Source organism: Gavia stellata, chromosome 2 (assembly GCF_030936135.1).
Source record: "Gavia stellata isolate bGavSte3 chromosome 2, bGavSte3.hap2, whole genome shotgun sequence".
NCBI lineage: Eukaryota > Metazoa > Chordata > Aves > Gaviiformes > Gaviidae > Gavia > Gavia stellata.
The window spans coordinates 8,968,418-8,986,350 of NC_082595.1; the positions used below are offsets into that span (position 1 = coordinate 8,968,418).

General features: G+C 36.9%; 1 protein-coding gene across 1 annotated transcript in view; it reads left to right on the plus strand.

The window, feature by feature from the left end:
• USH2A (usherin) overlaps window positions 1-17,933 on the plus strand; it is a 388,501-nt gene that overhangs the window by 166,857 nt on the left and 203,711 nt on the right. The window contains exons 31-32 of the mRNA XM_059835821.1: window positions 6,072-6,185; window positions 8,569-8,730. Coding sequence (XP_059691804.1) covers window positions 6,072-6,185; window positions 8,569-8,730 — 276 coding nt within the window. The remainder of the gene's footprint in view (window positions 1-6,071; window positions 6,186-8,568; window positions 8,731-17,933) is intronic.

Sequence of the window (17,933 nt, forward strand, 5' to 3'; positions counted from 1 at the left end):
TTATGACTTATGCTATACTTATGGTAGAAGATGCTTTAAAAATGCAGATGTTTGCGACAGATTGATGTGCACAGGCTTTCAGTCCAGAAATGCATATGTAGAAGACGTATGTACTTAAACAGTTTTTGCTACAATCTGTCAAAAACACAAAGTCAGTTGAGGACTTCCTTTTCTGGTCAGTGGACTGTGATTAAGTGTACTGTGGCAATGATGCATCTCGACACACAAGTGACTTTGTTAGACAGATGCTGTATGACCTCAGGCATTTAAGTTGGCTAAACAGTCTTTAGGTTTGGGGAGGGGAGATTTGGTAATTTTTTTAAGAGCTTAAACAAGAATTAAGGTAAATCTATAAGGTCAAGTGTTGTTTCATTTGCAAAATGTGTATTTCAAAATAGGTCCTTATGAAGCAGAGTGTTAGGGAGGAAACAATGAAAAAATCTGGCAAGGAAGAGTCCCTTTAGCAAAAAATACACTCAGCTAGTGAAACAAATAGAATTTATGTGGGTAAGCCCTTTGCTTTGTTTGACTTCGGGAGTCTTAATATTCAGTAGCAGAGCTGAGCTTTCAGGTTGCATATGAAAGTAGTGCCTGGTTATGATTAAAATTAGCTAAATTTACCTGTGGAAAAAAATAAAAATTGAACTAGCCTTGCAAAATTGTCCTCTTCCGCCATCTTAGCTGAGTGCAATTTTTGTGGAAGTGAGGAAAAGAACTTCAGTATTTGTGTTACATCTTGTAAGATTAAATAGCTTTTTTGTGCGAGTTGTGTGTGTGTGTTGAGTGAGTTTAGTTTGGGTTTCATGGGAAGGCTCCTACAATAAATATATTAAAAAACTCACCTGAATTTATATTTGTTTAACCAATTCATTATGCAGAATATGCTCTATAAGTTACCATAAGCAAGTGTGTCTTTTCATGTCTGAAGACGACACCAAGTTGGGAGGGAGTGTTGATCTGCTTGAGGGTAGGAAGGCTCTGCAGAGGGATCTGGACAGGCTGGATCGATGGGCTGAGGCCAACCGGATGAAGTTCAATAAGGCCAAGTGCCGGGTTCTACACTTTGGCCACAACAACGCCAGGCAACGCTACAGGCTTGGGGTGAGTGGCTGGAAAGTTCCCCCGCAGAAAAGGACCTGGGGGTGTTGATCGACAGCCGGCTGAATATGAGCCAGCAGTGTGCCCAGGTGGCCAAGAAGGCCAACGGCATCCTGGCTTGTATCAGAAATGGTGTGGCCAGCAGGAGCAGGGAGGTGATCATGCCTCTGTACTCGGCTCTGGTGAGGCCGCACCTCGAATACTGTGTTCAGTTTTGGGCCCCTCACTACAAGAAGGACACTGAGGTGCTGGAGCGTGTCCAGAGAAGGGCGATGAAGCTGGTGAGGGGTCTGGAACACAAGTCTGATGAGGAGCGGCTGAGGGAGCTGGGGTTGTTTAGCCTGGAGAAGAGGACGCTGAGGGGAGACCTTATCGCTCTCTACAACTACCTGAAAGGGGGTTGCAGAGAGGTGGGTGCTGGTCTCTTCTCCCAAGTGACTAGTGACAGGACTAGAGGAAATGGCCTCAAGTTGCGCCAGGGGAGGTTCAGGCTAGATATTAGGAAAAAGTTCTTTACTGAGAGAGTAGTGAAACATTGGAATAGGCTGCCCAGGGAGGTGGTAGAGTCACCATCACTGGAGGTATTCAAGGAGCGTGTGGATGTGGCATTGTGGGATGTAGCTTGATGGACATGGTGCTGTGTGGTGTTGGGTGGGTTGTGGCTTGTTGTTGTTGTTGTGTGGCGTGGGTTTTGTGGTTTTTCTTTTTGTGGTTTTTTTTTTTTTGGTGGTGGTTTTTTTTTTTTTTTTTTTTTTTCCCAGGTTGGACTCGATGATCTTACAGGTCTTTTCCAACTGTACTGATTCTGTGAAGACCTGGTGGTGTTTTGAAGAAACTTTCTGAAAAAGCAGGATGATGGATTGGAACAGTGAAACAGCTGCTTTCATAGAAGTCTTTTAACTGGATGACGAAATTGCTAAAATACTATAATTGCCTTTGAATCTATTTTTCAGTGTTTGTGAAAAGAGTATTAGCCCTCATACCTTAGTGGTAAAACAATCTTTTTCCTTGATGAGAAGTCCTACTTTTCCACTCAATCTGCCAGAATACTGGGGAATCTGGCTGAGCTACCCAAATATACGAGACCTCCCTTTTAGATGTACGGAACAAAAGAATGTCTGTTTTATGGAGAAGTGAGAGGAAGAAGCTGGGTATTTCATCTTCTTACATACAGTGTGTATCAGAATGATGAATGGAGTGGACGTAAAGATGCAACTAACTCTGACTAGTCCACGCATCCATTTTACCATAAATTCATTGTTGACCCTTTTCTACTGTCCATGTCAATGTTTTTATCCTTTATCTGCAAGAACGAACCTAGCGTTTTCTCTCTGACACAACTCTAAACCTCAACTTTAAATATTGCAAATAATTAAAGATCATTTAAATAAAAGTATAGAAAATTAAATACTGGTTTTGCATATAAAGTGGGCTTAATGTTCTAGGTGTGATTCCAGATCACTCTTTTAGACTGTTAACTTTACATTCATATTTAACAAATGACATTATTCAGTTTCATGGGGTCACTGTGTCAAAATGTCTGTGTTAGAACTTTAATTTATTTCCAAAGGTTCTTTGAGTGGGCAGATAGGAGTGGTGTGTTAGAATGATTTACCGTCTCCGATTCCCCATGTGGATTTTAAGGCTTGGAACGTAGTCTATGATGTAAATTTTAAGTCTAGATGGATTCAGCTGCTCTGTAGTGGCAGGCTGAATGAATGGCACTCATATCCCAAATGTGGGAGGCTGACCCTCTTCTTAAATATTGATGATGCCTCTAATTCTATCCCCTGATCAAAGTGACAATTTATCTGCCTCTCTCCTGTTAACATTAATAGAATATATGCAACTGTGGTTGTGGGCAAATTTTGCTTTGTTAGCATCCCATCTTGGAAAGCCTGATGGACTCTTTTCAGATCAGCAATTATTGGGTATAGACAAGAGATGCCAGTCAGAGAGTGTGATAATTGAGAAGTTAGGGAAAGTTTTTTAAAACTGTCAACCAACTTCATTGGAACATAGGTTATTTTTTTATTGCAAAATTTATTTTGCTGTGCTATAAATTAATTCACGTGTATCAGTGATGATCTTTGCTATGGGACTGCTGACTTTGTACTCTAAGATAGTCAGGCACTGAGTGTAAATTTCACTGACTGACTAAAAGTGCAGAGGAAATCAGTGGGTAATGAGAGCAAAGCAGCCAGTTCTTTAATTGAATTAAAAGCCGGGTGACACCAATGCAGACACCTGTCCAATTACAGACAGGCCAAGGTGTTTACCATTGCTGTACAAGCGATTTGAAGATGACAGAAATCTTTCCGCCCACAGATTAACATAATGAAGGAGAACAGATTACAGTGGATGTTGGCCAAACAGATAGGTTGGCAGCTGAGAAAAAAGTAGTTTGCTGAAGTATGTAAATAAAATCTGTGCATTTTCTATTGCCTACCTATGCAGCACATCTGTTTCTTTGAAAGAAAATAGTGCAAGAGTACATGTGAAGGAAAAACATTAATTAGAAAATGAACAAATTATTTTTTAAGTTGCTCTCTTTGCTGAATAATTTTTTTTAACATAAACCTCCTGTTGCAAAAGGGTTTATTGGGTTGTTTGTTTTTTTTTTAAATTCTCACTGACCTTCACAAACCTACCTATGCAGTGTATACTCTGTTGCACTGCAGGTGCTTTATATAAAACCTTCCTGCTTTGTCAAAAGTAAACCAAACAGCCCAATGCAAACCTTTTACAGCTACGGGCATCTTTCTGGATATGTGCTACTGCAGCTCTCAGTGCCTGAAGCCATTGGTGACCCCACAGAATGTCTTACATCAGGAAATGCAAGGAGCATTAATTCACTGCTTCATAAGAAAAGAATGCTACAAGTGCTAAATGTACAAATAAAACTAAATTGCTTCCTAAAGCACAGCAGAATGAATACAGACGTGGCATATACACTATACCATGCTCCTGCTGACCAAGAACTTGCAAATGTCAGAGTGAGAGGATTCGGTTTCTGCATGTGTTTGCTGAAGGTAATTCCAATAGTACCTTTTATACTTTCCCATGTTTAACCATCTCTGATCTGGAAATAAGTCCTTTGTACTAAGTCTTATCCAAAAAAAGATGGTTTTCTGACTGATGAAATTTCTGTGCTGAAGAATTTACTGTAGATTCCAATATTCCTGCTTTACAGGGATAGTAATGCTGTAAAACATCATTATTTCCTATTTTCTGTTTTTTGAATGCTTTTAAAAATATTTGCCTTCTATCACAGGAAGATTACAGGCACATTTGCTTGGGTGGTGGCTGACACAATGTTCTTTTTCTTTCCTGTCGCATTTACATTAGATAGTAAAATGGCAATACAGCTTACCACTGTTAACTGGAGATTTGCAAAATCATAACTATAACCAGAGAGAGACCATTCTGATCAACTGGTTTTAGTTCAACACTACTCTAAAGTAAATGTGATTACTTCTGAATATCTCTTTGTGTGTATGAGTAGAACTGGATCTCAAAAAATTCAAATAGAAAGATCATTGCAATGCCGACCTTTGAAGTTTTTGGATTAATTACGAGAAAAGACACAAACATTACTAATTCAGTGAAAGCTAATCTGATATTTTCTATGTGAACACACCTATTAGTAAACACAATATAAACATTCACAGACTTTGCTTTTCCCACTCAGAAAATGATATATTTATGCCGTAACTGTTAACTTCCAGCATCAAATTCTCCATGCTCTTTTTGTGATTATAAAGGGCTTATGTGGGAAAAAAAAGAAATTTTTTAATGAAACCCAAAGTTATGTTGCATTCTATGTAGTAACTCAATGAAGAGTAACAATAAAGACTAATTTCTTCTACCTGTTTGTGTACATGTAATGCTGAGGGGGTTTGCAGTCTTATTGTAGTATGGGATGTTTGGCCAAAAATTATGGTCCTCTGAGATACTGTTGTTTTTGAAGCTGCTTTGCAAAATCCCAGTGTCAGACAGTTCTGGAACAACATAGTTTGCTATAATTTTTTTTTTTTTTTAATGAAACACCCCATTGATATTGCTAAAAGCTGTGAGAGTCGAGGTGAGAACATGGTTTGAAATAAAACTTGACATGAATTGGCCTTCTTTTAATTACTACTGCATTTTCATTCCATATTACTTCATTGTAATGGGAAACTGCTGATGTTTCTGAAAATTATTGTAAACCACATTTTTTTCCATGTAATCCCACTGTATATTGCAGTTCAAAAATTGTGTAACTTCCTGAAGCGGTAAGCAGTGATTTGTTGCATTTGCAGCAACAAGGAGCTGGTCGATAGATGGGAATCTAGCAACTTCTCTTCACTAACATAAGCAGGACCTGAAAAAGCATAAGATTACATGTCTTTTTTTCTTGTAAACCTTTGGGTGCTGTGTCACCTGAGTTATGTTACGGTAGTAGTATAGCAAATATATGGTCTATATGCTGCCACTGAAGTAATGGAGCACAAGTGGGATGTTTCATACAAAAAAGAGATTTCAGTTTATGGATGAATAGGGACAACATTGGAGAGGAAGCCTTAAAAAATTTTGTTCTGGGAGACAGTGAAAATTCCTTGGAAAACCAAAATGAATAACTGAAAAAACTTTGTGAGGCAGGGACTAAAAAAAAAACCTCCTTTATTGACATTGTTATATTAAAATATACACCTCAGTCTTGAAGTAGTATCTGTGTTATAGCGAACATAACTAAAGAAACTTAGCTGCATCATTAGTATTAAGATTGGAATAAAATACCATTTACTCTTAATTTATTTTACAAAATTTAAGACATGGCATAACAGGAATGAAACCTTAAAATAATATTTCTTTTCCGTTTGTACCAGTGGAAGCCTGTAACAGAAAACTTTAATTTTGTACTTCTGTCTGTGTATGTATGTAATCAGTCTGTACACTGTACATACATAACACCTTGCTTTCTTCTGTTGCAGGCATATTGACAGGCTTGCACCCCTTCACAAACTATGCTGTAACCCTAACTGCTTGCACTTTGGCTGGCTGTACTGAGAGCTTGCATGCATTGAACATCTCCACTCCACAAGAAGGTAAAGTAATTTCAAAGGTCTTGACTTCCACATTTCAGTCATGAATAATAAAACAGGAGAAGAGCTAAATGCTGCAAAGCCATTTGCTGGAAAACCCCAACCTAATTTGATGACAAAGTGCATTGCCAGACCATAATTGCTCCATTTTTTGGGGGGGTGCGAAAATGAATCAAACTCCATACCCTTTAATGACATGCATCTTTAATAGCTGTAATGCAGATTAATGGGCTTTTTAATTGCTGTTACATTGTTCATGCAAGAGCCTTGTCATTAATATGAAGCATCTGAAAGATTAATGAAAGCTTCCTCATTTTACTATGGCTCAGAAGTAAATCTAGAGACAGTCTGACTAAAAAGAATTGATTGTATGGCACAGTATGAAATTGAGAATCAAACGGTTGATTTCCATGGTTTCTTTTAACTGCTAAACACCAGCAATAGGCAACAATTATTTCAGTGTGATGAAACCTCCAAATGCCGATTGAGTTATTTATTAATTGCTGTTCAGATTTTCCCTTTTTTTTCTAAACACTTTTACATGTTGTTGTGCTCAAACTTAAAGGTTATGAATGTAAATTAATGTTTTCTATGCTTACCTTAAAAACTAGAGCAGGAAGAAAGAGAAAACACATTACAGTTCTGAGTTTAGAGACTAGGCTGATAAGTAATACACATCAATTACTGGAGCAAATGCTCCCAAATTATCTGTGACATATCTAACTCCATTCTCAATTAAACATAAAGTCCAGATCTCCTGGTTCTATCATCCTAAAGCCATGTTAATCCAGTTAAAATCATCAGTGACTCCAAATTTACACCAGTAGAATAATGAAGACTTTGACATGTATTTATAGGACAGTAGTTAATCTTCCATGATGTGGAGTAGTTTTCAAAATTCCCTCCCTCCCACAGTTCTTTGTTTTGTCTTCTGATGTAAACTAGGTAGTAATACAGTACCAATAAAACAAATAAAATTTTAGCATGAAGTTATGTGAATTACAACCATAATGATTAAAAGAATGCTGGAGTGTTGAACTGCTGCCAAAGCAGGTAGCCATGCAAGGCATTGTCCTGATGAGGACAGTCCTGAAGATTGCAGTCTAACATTGCTAGAACAGCATTTTGATGTGAACACGTTAGCAACTGCCAGCAGCACCAATCAAATCAAAATCCAATTATCGCCTCTTGGAAGTTCTAAACAAACTGACTGAGTTTGTCTGGTGGCATTATCCATGAAAGGGTGTAGCCTCTGACAGCCAAACAGTTAACGGACCCTGTGACATAAACACGAAAGGTAGTATTGTATATTTCTTTCTGGTGTAATATAGTAATTAGAAAATAAATTGTTTAAGTCTTATTTTCTCAGCTTATTGAATAAAGTTGGAATTCTTACATGCGTTTGAGGAAAAACATCCACTGTTTTCAGATGTGCTGTCATATTGAGAAGGTTTAGGCAAGAATAGATTTTTTTAATTTTTTTTTTTTTCCCAGAGATCAAATAAAGCTATGGGGAACATGTGTTTTATCCCCCAGAAGAATGGAACAAAAAGTCAATGTGTGGAGTTTCTATTTTTGAACGCTCTTGTTGCATGCTCTTAGTAACAATAAATTGATGATACAGAAGACAGACACCATATCACACCCTCCAGCTATCCCTGTTTCCCTATTGAAACATTCATTACTTTATATTGTTTTCACATTGCCAGCCACTGCTAGTTATTGTTTTAAATTGCTAGCACAGAGCTTGTAAATTACAAGATATTCCTCCCAGACTAAGGCCCGAGTTCTGCTCCCCTTGCGATATTCAGTGGGATTGCCTGTGCTTCTAACATATTGGAAGGGTGAGAGAACTCAGCTTTTAAATTATTATCCATTGCCAACTTTCAGTTTATTATATACATAAAATCTATGCTAAACAAACGTTACTAAGTGTATTGAATTATGAAAAGTCTGAAATAAGGGGTAGTGCCTAAGGATACAGCATCTGCATATATGATTCGAAAGAATGATCACTTTGTAGTTAGGAATAAAAAGCATGAAGGAAGAGAAAATAATTTGTATTAAAAAAAGGACTGTACTAAAATCATGTACCCCTCCCCTTGCTCAATGTTATCAAGCTGGAAAGATGAAGTTATATGAGCATAATTATTCTCCTAAAAAGCAAAGAGTATATCCTTGTCTTTCATAGAAGTTTCTGTTTGGCTAGGAAACCGCACATGTAGTAGGAACGTTCTCAAAATGCTGGTATGTTGCAAGCAAAAAATTTCTTCTCAAATTTCAACTTTACCAAAAATCATTCTGGTAGTAGCTGCTCACTGAAATTATTTATTATTTGTGGAAATATAATATAATATAATATAATGTTACACATTTTTTTCACCAGCCCCTGCAGATGTGCAGCCACCCACAGCAATATCCTTTCCCACGTTCCTGATGATGAGTTGGAGTCCACCCAAAACACCAAATGGTGTTATTACAAAATATACTTTATATATGAATGGAGTACCAATTTACTCTGGAAATGGAACTAAATATGTTGCAACAGGTGAGTTCTCTGCTAGGTAGCATGTCAGATGGATATATAATAGTTGCTATGAATAATGATATGACTGACCCCTACTTATTTCAGAGGAAAAGAAAAATAATTTTAAAATGGGCTGGATGCATTTTAAACCCTGATAGATTCCATTTTTTAAAGAATCCTTCATAGAACTGCCTGTTGGGACTCTCAGAAATTAATGTCGCCATGGTGTAGCTAAATCTTCTGCTACGTTGTCATCTTTCACAGGTCCTGAGTCATCTTTTATTGGTTTTATAACTTTTTGATCTCATACCATCTAGCTCTCAAAACAAGTAAACTGTAAGCTGTTGAAGGCAAGATATCATGTACAGGTTTAATAGTTTTTCCTACTGTCTTGCTGTGCACTGTGTTGCTTTCCTGAATAGCCCAAGTTTAATTAATTTGTTAAAAGCATAAACTAATAATCTGTTTTTGTCTTAAAACAGTTATGCAATGTGTCAATAACCAAGTTATATCAGTATGCTTAAACTATCACATAGAAGCTAAATGACTGTTATTTGGCAGTACAGTGAACCATGGTAATCTGACTTTCTATTTTAATGTAATTGGTGTAGTTTAATGAAGTATCCAAGTTATTTGTTCAGGCATTATTCAAACAGCAAAAAACAAAATAAAAACCAAAACACTAAGCTAGAAGTATCATAGCACAGCATAAGAACTATTCTGGACTCATCAGAATTTGTATATGGTAGTAGGTACAAGTAAAAATAAAGCATTTCATACCGGACAACTCAGGGAAAAAGGGTACCAAGACCCTACTTTCATTTTAATGTAAGGCCTTAAAATTCAAAGCCATTTCTGCATCTTGAGTTAGTATAAAACATATTTAAAAATTCATATAGTTCAAATTTCTTTGCCTTGCACAGGCCACTACTGGTGTGGTGGGTCAGTTTTGACACTGAAAAATGAATCCAGTTAGAGAACCTCCTGAAGGCTGTTGATGATCGCTATAATAAATAGTGCACACTTTAAGTCAAACTTTTTCATTCTGTATTCAAAGGTAATGGATTTTTCGTTACCATAGTAACCTTAGTGTATTTCTGGATAAATACATGAGGTATATACATTCTGGTTTTATTTTTGAATATAAACTACCACATTATGTATTACTAATAATATGAAAAATAGGATATAGGTTAGCATAATGACAGCTCAAACTAGTGTGCATTTTTCTTCTGCAAAAAAATAAATATTTATCAAAAGTATAGGTTCAATTAATTTCTCCACCATCCCCCCAGTTTTCTGGTATTCTTGTAGTGCCATTTATCTTTTTTGCAAGATCTCCATTAATCTCTTATTGCCATACCATAACACTATTCTTAAGAATCTTGAAGTGCAAATAGTTGTGCTTCCAATCTTACTAAAATTATTACTGAAAGTTCATCACAGGTAGTTTTACTGATGTGTTCATCTGCAACCTGGTTATAAATTGACAAACAATGTAAAATGTTTGAGGAAATATTCACCATAATATATTTGGTTTGGTTGTTTTTAGATTTGTGTCTTGATTGCAGTCTGACTCATAGCCAAAATGAATGCTTGTTGATGGAAATTGTGGTCAAGTAACTTTTGTAATTGTTCTTAGAAAATATAGAAAAGGATAAATTAAAACATAGCAGGACTTGATTCTTCATGTTCTACCTCTAAATCTTGAATGATACATCAGAATATATTCAGCTAAACTAGTCAAAGGAACAGTCACCTGGCTCATAAGCTTCCTTGAGGAGCTCTTGTTGCTTTTATTTAGACATTATTTATTTATATTTTTCTAGAAGTTTTGGTACTTTTGGTCCTATTGAGCATTTCATAACTTTGATTTCAATTAATTTTTAGACAGACATAAGATATAAATCTTGCTTATACAAAAGAGAAGGCTAGTAAATCAGATTGTGTTGCCCTGCACTGTACAGCACAAGAGCCACTCTTGCCTACCATTCTGTGCATGGCGTGGAGATCAGTCTGTTTACTTTGGATCCATTTTATTTAGCTGCCAGTTTCTCACTCTGCCTGAGGGGAAAGAGGCGATGTGAGCCAGCAGGCTGGGATTTGGGTCACTAGAAATCCCAGTCATTCTGAGTCAGGTTTATTCAAGATATTGCTTAGATCTGCATATATCTTTAATTTGACCTCGTTTTGCTTCCTTTCAGAGCCCAAGATGTTCTTCTTTGTAGGCTAGAGGTGAAAGAGGTATAACATAATCTTTTTTTTTTTTTTTTTGCAAGTGTTATGGTTTTACAGTGAAAAGTTGCAGCTTTTGATTTTCCAATGTTATCCATGTCTTTTTCCTACCCTTTTGGCTTTTCCCATATTATTATACTTTTCCTTTTAGCACTTATGCTAGTGATGTTGGTGACTTATTGCCTCAACATAATATGTTATTGACCCTAAACAGAGAGACGAAGTTCATTGTCTCTGACATCTGTTTTCCTATTCATTCACCAAAATGATTTTCCTAATTTAATAACTATACGACTGAGTCCTGACCAGTAGTCTATATCAGAAAGTCACAGGTTCTCTCTGTGTTTTTTGAAGTGCTGTATCTATTGCAATGGTTTTTTAAAAACTTTGTTTTTAAGAAGGCATCAATTCTGTCTGAAAATTAGTACTTCACTGACTTTCACTTCAGACCATGGAAAGTGCAATCAGTTTAGACCCAAACTAATTAATCCATAAGTTGAGGAGGGATATGTTTTCTCAACACCATAATTGCAAATATATTGTTAACTTAGTTTCTGATCTTGTCAGTTGTTGAGGGCTTGAAATATTCATTGATTTTCATGGAAATTCAAGTGTTTGTTTCCGCTAGGGGTTGAGCTGTAATTAAAAAGGAAACCCTTTAAAAGCACATACAGCAAATGTACACTTTACCACATTGAAAAGGGGGACCCACTAGGCATCCATCATCTGTTAGTGCCTTTAAATATTTTCCCCATATTGACAAATTCGGTTTCTGTGTTGTGAGTAATCAAGCCCCTGTACTGCAACACCTTTGTTAACTCTCTGATTTTTCTGCTTCCCACCTTTATGCATTTGCCTTTTGTAGTACTGCTTCCTCATGCAATCCAGGTGCTATTTCACATCCTGAATTGCAGTGAAAGCCTAGTGTCTCCAGTGGGTAGGGACAAGCCAAGAGGAAATACTCAGTCCAGGTTCCCAGGTGAAATTTAGGTGTGAATCCATGCCCCTGTATTCATGCTTGCAGTTCCTCTATGAACTGAGAGTGCAGAAGGTCCTGTAACCAAGACCAACAACTGCAGCTCAGGAAAGCAATTGCAGTAGGGTTCTGCTCTCCAAACCTGCATACTTTTCTGTTCTGTAGAGATGACTAGCAGCTGTGAAGAGATGGAGAAGCTTGTACATTTATCTTCAAAACTCTTAACATAGACACACTGATCTTACAAAGGCTTTTGATTTTAGCAAAATTTGAGTTGATTTTTTCTGTGGAGAGGAAAACATGCTTCTCTCACCCATCCAAACACTCACAGGCAAAACTGAAGCTTCTACTTTGAAACGTGGAGATTTCTTAATGTAATTATTTTTTCGTATTTTTAAATTTACGCAAGTTATTCGTTCTTGTTTTCTCTTTTCTTTAAATTCGTCTCCAAAATTTCCCACCTGCCTTAGATGAAAGAGAAAACAGAGTGGATTTTATACTGAAAAGTATTAGACTGCAGTGGCCTGAGCTGGTGGTGGTCTAATAAATGCAGAAAGACATAGTATAAGCAAGGACAGTAATAATCAGATGTGACCCAAGTGCCAAGTTTTGTTTTGGTGGAAACCTTGTTATTGTGAAGAAACTTTAGAAAAAAGATTAGAGAAAAATATTGCTCTATTCTTAAATGCTGAGCATTTGACAGACTAAGAAAAGGTGTTTGTTACCTAACATGTTTACAAAGGGAAGTGACTGTGTAGAAATCTTTAGAAAAAAAGATGTATAAATCTATCTTTGCACTGAACTTGGCATTGAGGATGACCATCTGCATTTTCTGCAGCACTGGATACTTGACAATGTTAACAAATTGTGTTCATATAATTTCCCTAGCAGTATATAATGGTTCTCATCATGAATCTTTAAAAGGAAGATATTCTTATTAAGACTCAGTTGTATGAAACTTATTTTTCTCTGCCAACCTGAAAGAAGTGTTTCCAGTTTTTCAGGAAAGAGATCCTGTCAACTATGTTACAAGGGCAGATCGTCAACTGAGTTAAACGAGTATAGAGTTATCTTAAATTACATGCCCAAGAGTTTAAAAAACTGTGACAGACTGCTTTGTACCGGGTTTCTAGGCAAAATATTGAGAGCCTTGGAAAAGGTGAGAAAAAGCTGTCTTCACAATTTTGTCTAAGAACGTGAACTAAGCTTTGGCTTATGCAAATTGTTATTTGACCTGAGTGTGGAAAGGCTGATCCTACAAAACAAGGATAGAATGGGAGCCTTGTTTTCTGTGAGAAAGAGGCAGATGTTTGACATCTGTGGAAAAGGGCTTAGCATGTCTGAACTTAAAAAATGGGAGAACCCCGAATTACTACCTCTATTTTTTTATATTGCTCTAAACCAGCAGTAATTACAGTACACACTATGGACAGCCATGCACAATTATTACATTTTAGTGAAAAAGTGGCAAAGGCTTTTGTCCTTTTTATCCCTATGACTACTATTGCTCGTTTTAAATGATAGAACATGATAATAAAAGCAAAATCCATCATAATATCAATATTGTACTAATTGCCAAGTTAAACAATTTGAACAAGGAAATCCACAGAATTGTGCATAGAGGATAATTGCAATAAGATGTATCACTGCAAGAAGCTGAACCACTGAGAAGAAAATGCTTATTATGTTAGATTTAAGATGTATTTCTCATGGTTACTTTTCATACAGTTTTTAGCTATAGCCATGTTTAAAAACACCGACTTTCAACCCTAAGGATTTGCTTTCCTTTGTTTTAGGTCCTGCTCAAAGATGACAGGCAGCTTTTGCCTTAAAGGACAAACAATAGAAAAATTCTGTAGTCCTCTGGTATGAGTTTATTTCCCATCTTCCAGGTTGCAGTGAAATGCATATAAATACGAAACGAACCCAGTCTGTTCTTTCACTAGAGTGTTTTGGAAAGAGCAGTTTGCTATCCAAGACATTGTTAGTGCTAGATTTATGTGTATTATAACTCTGAACGTCGCAACTCCTCATGTTTTTGTGAAGCAGAGACTTATTTAACACCCTCGTGAGCAAAGAAAAGTTAGTCTTCATCTCTTTGCGGTTAGAATGGGTTGTCTGAAATGTCTTGCCTGTGACACCATGAGATATGACCCAGTATCTCTCTCTTGTTTTTAGGTAGTGCAATGCCATGCTACAGCTCCAGACCCACCCCTTATGTTTGGTTTAGTAACATATCCAGCTGATAAGGTGCACAGGAAATCACATGTTTTCCAGGATGGCACGTAAGGAACACCTGCTGCTTCGGGCTTTATTCTGGCCTGAGTATGCAGTTAAGTACACATATATTGGTGCACCTAGCACTAGAGGGCAGAGTACACCAGTCTTACAGGAGAAGCCGCCTTCCTCTAAAAGTTATAGGCGTGTAAGAAAGCACATTTGATACACCTGAATTGGCAACACTGACATTGCCAGTGACCGGTACTATCGTAATTAATTCTGCAGACCCAGAATGCAGATTCAGCAAGCACAAAACCAAAGGGCGAATGGGCTGTCTGAGTCTGGCATTCCTGTATTTCAGCTTCAGACAAAAAGATCTGGTACACTCATTGGACTTCATAATACAGATCTGGGGAATTTAGAAGGGAGGGTGGTGGGGTAAGGGTAAAAGCGTTATGTTTATTTGTAGCAGCTCTGTTGTATCATTTTCTATTGCAGTGCATTAGTGCAGTGTTAAATAAAATCTGCTTATTTAAAATCCTTTTAAATAGTGTTTAAATATTTCCTGCTGATACAATCTGCTAAAGTAGTTATCCTTGCTGCAGATTTCAGTTAACCTTGTCACAGATATTAAGCCTGAAGCTACACAGACTTTTAGGGACCTTGATTATAGAGCAAAACCTAATGGTGTCATTATAAAACCACAGCTGGACAAGCTTCTGGAGTCCGTGTCCTTTGATCAGATTTGGGTAACACAGCAAGCCAGGAGAGAACTCACGCTAACCCTGCTGGAATTGTTGAGCTCCCAGGTTGCTTGAGGACCACTTTCTAAAAATTAAAATGCAACACAAATTATAAAACAAGAGTGATTGGTACCTCCCAGTCTTCTGTATGTACCAACGCAAACTGGAGCAAATAGCTTCTCCAGAGCTAATAGCTATAAAAGAGGGAGAGTCCTTTTTTTCTCCTTTCCCTTCTGGCAGCATAGGAAATATTTTGGATCTGGGCTCTGTTTTTTAAACAAAGAGAAGAAAAACATTGATTTCCAGTCTTGTCTAAATTCCATGGAGAGATTAAAACCACTAAAAAGGTAAAACTCCCAGATTATTTTGTCCTGTGATCTTACTTCAAAATTAGTTTTCAGAATTGGACATATATAGGCTCCTAGTTCTTTATTTTCTCCTTCACAGATATCTACATTGGTCAGCAGATTAAAGATGCTGTGACCTCTTCAAAAGACAGCGTGTACTGATGAGGACAGATTTAAATCAAGTGTTCGTTGAGTTCAATTTGTAAAATTAAAATACAACATTTTTTTTGCTTTTTCTTTGCTTGCTTTCTTTTTTTTTTTTTATTGCAAGCAGCAGAGCTTACTGTCCACACATTATTGTCTTGGAGGGGCTCTGCACTGTCATGTGGATTTGCAGGTCTTCTCCAAGACATCCCCACTGCTGTTAGATAGCAGCAAATTCTTATTTTGCCACTTTCTGAGATCAGTTTGTTGTAATGTTGCCTGTGTCAACCTCTCTTGGACAAACTGGCCCAATCTTGTGCATCTTGTCTACCTTCCTCTGGGATTTCTGAAGGTGTAATCTGTTTCTCTGCATTTTGTCTTTCATCAGTGAGAACTTCATATAGGGCCCTATCAAGTGATATAGTTTCTCTTTGTGAGCAGTTGTCAGATGGTGACCACTGTTTGTTATTAAACATTGAGAGGTCTCCTTAGATTCATAAGAACTAGAATATGCTTTCTTGGCCCTGTCGTGCTCATAGCCTGAAATAATTTTTGTGGGATCTTATTTTCAGCAGTATGTCCAGTAATTGTGGTTTGCCTGAAGCTAGTAAGGCAAAGTGGTGGGTTCTGTTCTGGTTTTAATTTTGCTGATAAAACAGATGCATGAGCTTATAGTTTAAGTCAAGATTTCATTCAATCACACTTTTGTTAAGTACTTTAGAAAATAACAGAAACTATGTGAGGTTTTATGTTCAACTTATAAATCATATGTTTATAGATAAAGAAAAGCATGTCCACTTCCCTGAGAGTGGTTTTTTTTTTTTGCCAGGATCATTTTGAAATGCTTGGTAAATGATTTATGCTTAGTTTCAAGTAGTGGTGGACTCATGTAAATAAAGATATGACACCTCTTGCACAGATGGACTAAAGCCAAACCTGCTGCTCCTGTTTGAATCTCTTGATATCCATTCATATGGATAAACCTCACTTAGCTCTAACTTAATAGGCTTGGAAAGAGCGGGGCAGACAGCCTTCTTGATATTGCAAGCTGCATAATGAAGCTTCTCTCTGAGCTTTTCCTTATGCCGTGGAAAACACACTCATATTTCTCCTTACTCATTTACAACCATTTGGTCTCCTGAGCTGCCAAACATTTGATGTATATTTAATTTAAGATAGATATTTTCTTCCATGCTGCTATTACAAATTGTGTTGGTTTATCAGCTGTGATAATTATTCTGACTGAGCAGTCAGTACCTGCATTCCTGTTTGGCTTGCACTAGACACAGACCCTTCTCTCTATACCAGATATGTCCCAACCTTCCTTTAACACTAGTGGAATGTTAATAAATGGTGACAGTGTACAGACAGGTAACACCACAGTAATACTTCTGGAGGGTTCCCATCTGGGGGTTCCCCTTTTCCTTGGTTTTACTAAATGTATGGCCATGAGGGTGTTGAGTCATTAACCATTACTTAAATATTTTCAGCATTTTATTTATTGAAAAAACAGAAAGCTATGAGACAAATTTATGAAAAGGGGAATCTTTGATGTTTGCTTATGTTTCAGACTCGTTATTTCAATAAATCTGAGCAACTTCCTTACAACTTGCATTTCTAAAATGCTTCACCAATTAATGTCTTTTTCTCTTACTGTAAGTCCAGACCTTCACAAGTCTTGCCTTGCATGTGAACAACACAAGCCTGAGTGTTACAAGGCCATAAAATAGATGGATATGTTTGATTTTAAATGTATTTGATGGTTTATGTGATTGGAGGAGGATTCCTGTATTTTCAAAATCTGTTTCGCTATCTTCCTAAGTTATGTGAAATCATATGCAAGGCATAGATCATGTCACAAAAAGCATGAAAGGCATTCTAGGGTACTTCCTTTCCTGTTGAATCACTGCTAGAAATCTAACCTAGGTTTCTACGCTGATTACCTAAACTGTTAACATAAAGCTTAATAGCCTTTTAGGCAGTACTGAACTCCATCATGCTTTCCACTAGTCTTCCATGAAATATTTTATTTTTGTGACAATCTATTTCTGATTGAAGCATTTAACATAAATTGTAGTTGGACTTTGAAAGCTGCTGGGGGTTTTATCTTTTTTCTTTCTTTCTTTTCTATGTTTTTTATTGTATAAATAGAGTGACACATTAAAGTGATGGGTTACTGGGAAATTAGCTAGTGCATGGGAAAAAATATTTCAGTGAACATAAAACTAAACATGTAAGAACAACATCAGATTAATGTGCTTTAAGTAAGGCTTAGACTCATGGTCTTAAGAAGAATGGAAAGGTAGATGATGAACATCGTTATTGTTTCTGTGATGGCTGCTTTGGAAATACCATATTCCTTTATTACAGAGGCATATTTAAGTCACATTTACAGTATGCATATCTTGATTACTTTTTCTGCATGTCTGGGTACGTTTATGGCTACACGTAAATAAACATCTGGATTTCTAATTTAGGAATGGTGCTCTTCAATCATTTTGGTGAGGAGTGGTGCTGTGAAAGGTCTGCACATGTAAGAGAATAAGTAATCAGGTGGGA